The sequence below is a fragment of the Lontra canadensis genome, unplaced genomic scaffold (genome assembly GCF_010015895.1).
Source record: "Lontra canadensis isolate GAN:19392208 unplaced genomic scaffold, GSC_riverotter_1.0 scaffold84, whole genome shotgun sequence".
NCBI lineage: Eukaryota > Metazoa > Chordata > Mammalia > Carnivora > Mustelidae > Lontra > Lontra canadensis.
In genome coordinates this window covers 9,173,545-9,181,979 of record NW_022631078.1, presented here as the reverse complement: position 1 = coordinate 9,181,979, position 8,435 = coordinate 9,173,545, and the positions used below count along the sequence as shown (strand labels likewise).

General features: G+C 51.8%; 1 protein-coding gene across 1 annotated transcript; it reads left to right on the top strand.

Moving 5' to 3' along the window:
- Window positions 1-2,663: 2,663 nt before the first annotated feature.
- Window positions 2,664-7,408, top strand: APOBEC3H (apolipoprotein B mRNA editing enzyme catalytic subunit 3H). The gene is made up of 5 exons (XM_032882981.1): window positions 2,664-2,837; window positions 5,424-5,580; window positions 6,267-6,534; window positions 6,769-6,884; window positions 7,209-7,408. The coding sequence occupies exons 1-5, from the start codon at window positions 2,827-2,829 to the stop codon at window positions 7,254-7,256; spliced, it is 600 nt and encodes a 199-aa protein (XP_032738872.1). The 5' UTR covers window positions 2,664-2,826; the 3' UTR covers window positions 7,257-7,408.
- Window positions 7,409-8,435: the final 1,027 nt, after the last annotated feature.

Here is an 8,435-nt window from a genome sequence, read left to right as displayed (position 1 = left end):
GATGGGGTATAGGAGGACTGAGGTCATCAGAACTTTTCCAAAAAAGCGGAATCAAAAGTGACAGGTGGCCGAGAATCAAGTCGGGGAGACAGGGAAACACGAGCAGTAGAGGTGAGACAGGGACCATCTGGTTCTTTTCCCACAGAGCCGAAGACCCCATGAACACACTGGCAGGGACAAGCGGGGAGGAGTCGGTGGTAGGGCCCCACAGGTTGGCCTGGACCAGGGCACGGTGAAAAGGACGGAGAGATCAACCTCGGTGGTGGGATTCCAGGCATGTGGAGGCAGGAAAAGCAAGAGGGCAGGTGTTCCTTTTGGAAGACATCCTTAAAATCATTGTGGAGAACGTCTCAGGTCCCATTCAGACCAGCTGTTTCTCTCTCTGATCTTGGCTGGCTAGGTGTGAGTTGTTGGTGGCCACAGACCCCTGTCCCTCCCCGAGGCACCCTGTCTGTCCTTTGCCTGGGGGCCGATGGCACAACACAGAAGAGCTCGGCCTGTCCCCCGCAGTCTGTCCTGCTCCCCATGCAGGAGGCACGTGGGAAGACACCCCTCTTGACTGCCTATGACATCAAAACAGGCCAAAGTGTCTAGCTCAGATCCCCTCCTTCTGGAGAAAAGAAACAAGCAGAAGGCCACTGTTAGAGATCTGTGGGGGCTTTCAGGACATTCCCTCTGAAATTGCCACCATCCTGCTCTGGCTCATCCTGTTCTCTGCCCAGCTCCGATGGCCAGCGAGCATTCAGCCTTCCCCCCATGCTTCTTGCTTCCTGGGCCAGAGGCGTCTTAGCTGTCAATTTGACCAACACCTGAGTACACAGATCCGGTCACTTTCTTGGAAGGACCCAGACCCAGCTCATTCTGGAAGCTTCTTCCAGAAGTTGGAAGCGGGAGACATGAGAACAGATCGTAATAGAGGGAATGCCATTCCCTCAGACCCTCCATCTCTTGCCTGTGCTCTTATTACCCCCTCAGGGCAGTCCCACAGCCTGTAGGGCAAAACCAGGTGTGTGTGGTGGGGGCTGCCAGGTGGGAGAAGTTCTCTAGGGACTCTGTGTGTCTGTGGTCTGGACTGTGGGTGACAGGTGGCGGTTCTAAGACCTCTCTAGTATTCAACTTATCCCAGTTGCTCTTTGTTTTTCCATCTGGGGGTCTTGGTGGACATGTGAAAGGCAAGTGGATAGCTTGTAGGACGCACACACTGATCCCTGACCTAGGAGGCCTTGTGGGGGCAATAAGATCCCTCCTCTTGTGTCCCAGCCTCCAACTCCCACTCCTGGAACATCGAGGAAGTAGGAGGAGCCAGGCCAGTACCCCTGGAAGGCGTCTAGCTCTGGGGTTTGTTTGCTTTGTGGTTCCAGAGAGTAGCTTAGCCTCTCTGTACTGGAACCTCATTGAAGATGTCGGGGTAATGATAGGCCCCCCCAAAGCTTCTGGGGGCTATGGTAGAGGATCTGCTCAACACACCTGCCTTCTCCAGGGTTGGAGATGAAGATCTGACCCATGGACCTCACTTTCCAGATGCCCAGAGTCCTGACAAGATACTGAATGACTTCTAACGGCAACGCAGGAATCATGAGGAAAGGGCTCACCCCACTCCTCAGAGAGCCTGCCCTGGCCGCAGGAGCCAGCCTCCTTCCTGACTTCCCCAGCCAGGCTGTCCCAACCCCCTCTGGCATCCTACTTTCTCTTTCTCTTTGCCATAACCCGGGTCCTGTTGCACAGTGGGGCCTGTCTCCCCCGGAAGGCAGCTCTGTCTCAGAGAAGGAGAGAAGCTGGGTCGGAGCCCAAGGAAGTGCAGGCACCCGAGGGCCCTCCCACCCCTGAAAGCAAAGCAGGAAGAAGGTGGGGCCCCAGGGGAGAGGGGAGGCTGCCGGCAGCCTGCCAGCCAGCCAGCCAGCCGGGAAGGTCACTCCAGATTGGGGCTTTCCTAAAACAAGGCCAGTAAGAAGAATGGAGCCCTAGTGCCCCAGACAAAGGGCAGGGCTGGGACAAGCCCACTTGGGAGAGGCAGCGGCAGAGGAACCCCAAGGTCAGGTAAGTCCGGAGGAAAGAAGGTGGGTGGGAGCCCAAAGAAACAGTCAAGTCAGAACCTCCCACCCTAGCTTTTGCCTGGCAGGAAAGGGGTGGGTCTACCACTCAGACTGTTATGGGAGGACACTCTCAGAGAAGGGGCTTTCCCAAGGCCAAGAGCAGCCTTGTGAGAGGGAAATGGAGCTGGAGAGCGCAGGGCCTGGGCCAGAATGAGGCAAGCCTGCCAAGAAGCCTGGGGCAGGGCTGCAGGGACCAATAGGGACCTGCTCGCTCGGCTCTCTGCCTCCTTCCTGCTCCCAGCCCGACTTCGATCCCTCTCTGACACCTAGTCCTTCATTCTATCTGTCCCAGTATGTGGGGTCTGTTCCCTGCCTCTGGCCTGCGGGTACGACCTGGGCAGGTGCCCAGCCCCCCACCTCCATCCAGACCCCACTGCCTCCAGCATCCTGTCTGCCTGGGGGGGGGGGGCCTCTCCCCTAGGTGTGACCCCTGGGTCTTCCTAAAACACTTCATTTAAGCTTAGTGACAGACTTCAGATTCAAGGGTGATTGAGACAATCGCTGGAGTCAACTATCAAAGCGTATTTATACATTCTATTTTAAAGACTTGCACAGTTTTGCAAAGAACGCTCTAATTTCTGAAACTGACGGGAACAAGAGTTCATCTGCCTGATGTTCAGGGAGCCAAGAAAGAAATGCTATGGGGTTTCTGTGCTGAAGAGACAGGCTAGTTGCTGGTGTGGGGCCACCCAGGAGAGCAAGGAGCTCATGCTGGGAGGTCCTGAACTCCCCAATGGTTTGCAGGTAAAGGCATTGAAGGGCAAAAATTCAGAGTTAGGGGTCCTGGCTCATGAGTTCTTCTGATTGATCAGGGATGAGATAAACTTCAAGGTTGATGAACTTGTCTTTCTGGTACCAACGGTGTGGTTTCACCCAGACTGTGGTCAGCGGCCCTACTCTTTCTGCTATCCAGGTCTGAAGATCAGCTCAGCAGTTCGTATCAGTGATGCTGGCTTTGTTAGCAGAAAAAGAAACCAAGCACCTGGTAGCTAGGATGACCACTGTAGACCATGTCCGCTGGGGAATGTTCACCATCTTAAGCAAAGCATCCTCTAAATTGCCTTGGGTGTTTTCCCCAGCAATCTTTAACGGCAGAGCGACACGCCTTTCTGCACACTTAATTCTGTGGCTGGTTTCATTTCTGCTCTGTGGAGGGAAAAATCATCTCCTAGATAAGAAAATAAATTGTTTCCCATGAAGATGCTACCAAGTGTGAAAAATTAAATTAGTCTTCAAATGCTTCTTACGAGTTGTTTCTATCATCCCTCTATTTTAGCTGTTCAAGGTCAAGCTTCGACATTTGTGCTATTAAGACAAGGCACTTGTCTAAACTTGGAAATATGTCAGCCTTGAGTGTCTGGTTTGCCAGGGACTGGGGAGCTTCCTGGGGCATGGGAAATTCATTGTCAAAACTGGGAAGCCAGAGAGCAGTTGGTTGTCCTAAGTGCGCTATGAGTGGAGGTTTCCGTTCTAACCTTCATGCTGAGGGTAGCCAGGTGCCCAGAGAGTACCGGTTTCGGGTGAGGTCACTGGCAGGTAATCCAAGGCCACAATCCAGAGATGGCTTTTTCTTTTCTTTTCTTTTCTTTTTTTTTTTCAATTTTGTGATTAACAGGTTTTTTATTGGTAGTAAACTAGAGCAAACAATCAGAATAATACATATGCAGTATTCAGTACACACAATAAAAGTTAAAGAAATTCAAAACCTGTATAAAACAAACACTGGAGGAAAAATCATACAGCTTAAGAGATACAGTGGTAAAGGTCCCCTCCATCCTTTGATTACAGCTTGTACTCTGTACCCAATAGAACTTACCGCACTTACCAAAATAAGAAATACAGACTTTTTAGTATTGAGTGTATTTAAAAGGACTAAACACATTTTCTAAGAATCTTGCCATGAAAAATAGGTGACCCTTTAGCTGGTAAGCAGACTTAAGGGAGGAAAGTGGGGAAAGGAAATTAACTAATATTTTGTAACCATTTTTAATAATTTGCACAAGCGTTTGGTTCTCAGTTTAAGTCGGGCATAGATGGCTTTTTCAATGACAGTCACCAAAATGCACCGGAAGCCTTAGTGATGAGCGTAAGGGGGAGCAGAGATGGGTTTCCGTTGATGATATTAGTGGCTTTATTAATTAGCATAACAGATGACAGAAATGGTCTTTTTTTTTAAGATTTTCTTTATTTGACACACAGAGAGAGAAATCACAAGTAGGCAGAGAGGCAGGCAGAGAGGGTGGGGGACGCAGGCCTTAACCCACTGAGCCACCCAGGCGCCCCCAGAAATGGTCTTTTGTTGGTAGAATCCATGATGTTTCACCAAGTTGGCTGGAGGTATAGGGGAGGCATTTCTGGCTTTGCAGGAGCAGGGTATCCCGTAGTCTGTGCCCCGAGGCATGGCACCCTTGGCTTGATTCCTGTGTCCAGTTCCAAGCGTCTGTGGTCACCTGAGCCAGACTCCGCGGTCGGCCAGTTCACATTAGCTTGGAGTGGAGGGTCCCGCTGGCGAGTGGGCTGGGGCCCCGTCAAGTTTCCCTCATTCCTTTGAACTGTTCGGCATCTGCTTGGTCAGTAACCTCCGCATGCAGGCGGTCGGAGCTCTCGTGCACCTCCCCGTGGCGGGCAGGAAGGCTGTAGCTCTGTCCACCTGTTCGTACCTTTGCTGCGTTGAGAGCATTTACGGAAAAGAATCCTGTGCACACGTGCCCGCGTGAGCCAGGCCACGGTGCCGCTGAAAAACAAACTGGAATGTTGTCTAGAGTATAATCACACCTGGGGGTAGGACAAGCTCTGTGAGTCCTTCAGCCAAAGTCACTGTCACAACACTCCCTTGGTGACAACAGTGTTTCCTGTCCACCAGCCTCTCTGCGCTTTGTACAGATAGTCAAGATTGGGACACCCACACCTAAGCAAAGAGCACAGTTAGAAGAAGACCAGGGCAGCCAGCCCCTCCCTCCCCAAAGAGAGGGCTGTGGCATTGGACATCGGAGTTGAGATGTCCGTGGGACCTGAACAGAGAGGTCTGGGGCACAGGACAAAGATGGGTGAACCACAGACGGACCTATGATGTCAAGTTCTTGGTGGGGGTGGGGGTGGCAGCCGGCCAGAGGCATGTGGCCACAGTGGCCTCCAGCATGGGCATGGCAGGCCCTATGGGGCACCCAGGAGGTGGATCCGGGTGTGGCTGGGAGGGCTTACCCTCTTCCCCCTCCCTCCCCACCCCAGGGGCCCTCAGAGCACCCACGGAGTTGGGCTCAGGAAGTGGCAGAGCCTGGGCTGACACCCGAAGACACTCTGAGCATCTTTGGTTTTCTTCTTCTCTCACAGAAGCACAATGAATCCACTACGACGAGAAATATTCTACCATCAGTTCGGCAACCAGCCCCGGGCCCCGAAGCCCTACCACCGGAGGAAGACCTACCTGTGCTACCAGCTGAAGCCACAGGAGGGCCCCATAACCCGCCGAGTCCGCCTCCAAAACAAGGTGCCGGGCGGGGGAGGGGCTGTCTGGACAGGTGTGGGCGTTTAGGGGTTCTTAGGGGTGAATACTGAGGCTTACCCAGGTCTCTGTCCTGCTTCCTGGGAACTCTCCATGGTTTTCCCATCCCCGGGCCTCCGCAGAAGCTGTTCTCTCCAGCAGAACGCGCTTCCTGCCCTCATGGAGAATACAATCTTTTCTTGTCCTCTAGATGTCAGTTCAGCTGCTGCTTCTGAGAAGCCAAGCGGTCTTCCATGGACAGACCCCACGTCCAAGAACTCCCTCATACAAACCTGCCCTTTGCTTTTGCACTCACCTTCCCACCTGCCCCGTCCCGCCTCCCTCCCATTCTGACCTGCTTCTTGGGAACCATGTTCCAACATCCCCTGATGTCCAAAAGGCAGGGTCTGCTGAGCATTTGGGAATTGTGCCCTGGGGTGTCTGTCTGCCAACCCATCTCCTCCCAGGGTAGGGGGTTGGGTCTGATTCAGATCAAGCTGCGGATGCTTTGGTGGGGGGGGGGGTGCCGAATTAATGGAGGAGTGAAAGAAGGAAGGTAGGAATGTTCTTTCCCTGTCCTAGACAAGTTCACAGGGCAGAGCCCCTTATCCCCAGTGGTGCCCTCACTACGTGACCTCTGGCCTCTGCGTTGTAACCAAACCTCTCTTCTCTCTGTCTGGGACCCTTTCTAGAAAAAGCGCCATGCAGAAATGCGCTTTATTGACAATATCAGGGCACTGCGGCTGGACCAGTCCCAGAGATATGAAATCACCTGCTACCTGACCTGGAGCCCCTGCCCCACCTGTGCGGAGGAACTGGATGCGTTTGTCCAAGACCATCCCCACATCAGCCTGCGGCTCTTTGCCTCCCGCCTGTATTTCCACTGGCGCTTGAAGTATCAGGAGGGGCTGAGGCTTCTGGATAGATCCAGGATCCCAGTGGCCGTCATGAGACTCCAGGGTAGGGAAAGGGCTGAGCTGTCAGGGGATGGAAGGGTTTGCAGCTCCAAGAGGGAAAAGTCACTGGGGGGTGGGGGTGGGGGGTGGGGCTGCGTGTGGCTGGCCTGAAGGCTGGCCCAGCTGAGGCCCAAGCTCTGACACCACCAGGAAGGGCAAAGGAACGAGGGGTCCCTGGAATTGCAGGGTGCATGCTCCCCTGCCCCTGAGGCCTAACTGCCTTCCTTCTTCATCTTAGAGTTTGAGGACTGTTGGAGAAATTTTGTGGACAACCAGGGCGAGCCTTTCCAGCCCTGGAGCAAGCTGGAACAGCACAGTGAAAGCATAACTCGTCGGCTTCGGAGGATCCTTGAGGTGAGAAGCTGTCCCCACTGCAGGCAACCTGCACCCCCCCACACCACCCCTCTTCCCAACTTCAACGCCCCCTTGTCTCTGTCCCTCCTCTCCTTGCTCTCTGTCCCCACTGTCCCCCCACAGCTTTCTCTTCTCCCAACACCCTTCCCCTCGCCCCAACAGCGGCTCCCAGTTCCTTCTTTGTCTCCATTTTCTTAGGATCTTGTCCATTCTCTGGTTCCCTCGAGGACTCCCTGTCCCTCTTTGACCTCCTTGTCCCCTCGCCTTGGCTTGCTCCCCACACCACTGCCTGCCAATGACACTTCTGTTCTCTTTCTCTCTTAGCACTCCCAGAATAATTTAGAGAATAACTTCAGAAATTTGCACATTTGAGAACCATCGATCCCCTACCACATTCCTGGAGCAACTCAGTGCTTCACAAACTGCTGATTTTAGCAGCAACTTGTGAGTTCCACGGGCACACCTGAGCCTCCCACGTGTCCGGAAAACCTTCCTTTCCTCCTTCGGTTCTTTTGTTTGTTTGTTTGTTTCTTTCTTTCTTTCTTTCTTTTTTTTTATTAAGTGGGTATGTATTTTTATAACTGAAAAAATAAACATAATTTTTAAGTCCATAAAAGTTGGGTTCCTTTCTTAAAGGGAAATCAGGACTTGTCCCCATAAAAAAATGAATACAAAGGCCTTTTTATCCTACTACACCAAGAAAAAAAATGTGTTTGAGAATTCCCTCTGGAGTCTAGAATAGTTGGGTCATGTTGTCATGCCAATATTCTCTGTTCCTTCTCAGTATCAACTGTGTGTCTAAATAAATAAGATGAAACTGTTGAGGGCATGCAGTTGCTCACTGAACTGAGTAAAACCAGTTGGAACAGTGTTATTTGGTGTTCTTCATTGAAGCAATAAAGCCCCAACACCGGCTGATTAAAACAAGAAAAAAGGGGGCGCCTGGGTGGCTCAGTGGGTTAAGTGGCTGCCTTCAGCTCAAGTCTTGATCTCGGGGTCCTGGGATCAAGCCCCGTATTGGACTCTCTGCTCAGCGGGGAGCCTGCTTCCCCCTCTCTCTCTGCCTGCCTCTCTGCCTACTTGTGATTTCTCTCTGTCAAATAAATAAATAAATAAAATCTTAAAAAAAAGTATTAACTCCAGTTCATACAAAAGTCAGTTGTACTACTATGCACTAAATAATGAACAGTCTGAAAAGGAAATTAAGAAAGCAGTCCCTTTTGGGGCACATGGGTGGCACAGTCGGTGAAGCATCCAACTCTTGATTTCGGCTCAGGTCATGATTTCAGGGTCATGAGATTGAGACCTATGTCAGGCTCCACGTTCAGCAAGGAGTCTACTTCAGATTCTCCCTCTGCCTCTGCTCCACTCTCCCCCTCGAATAAATAAATAACTAAATAAGAAACAATCTCATTTAATCAAAAAGAAGAAAATACTTAGGACTAAGCTTAACCAAGAAGGCACAGGCCTGTAAATGGCCAATTACAAAACATGACCGGACGAAATCAAGGACACAAATACCAGGAAAGATGTCTCATGTTCATGGCTTGG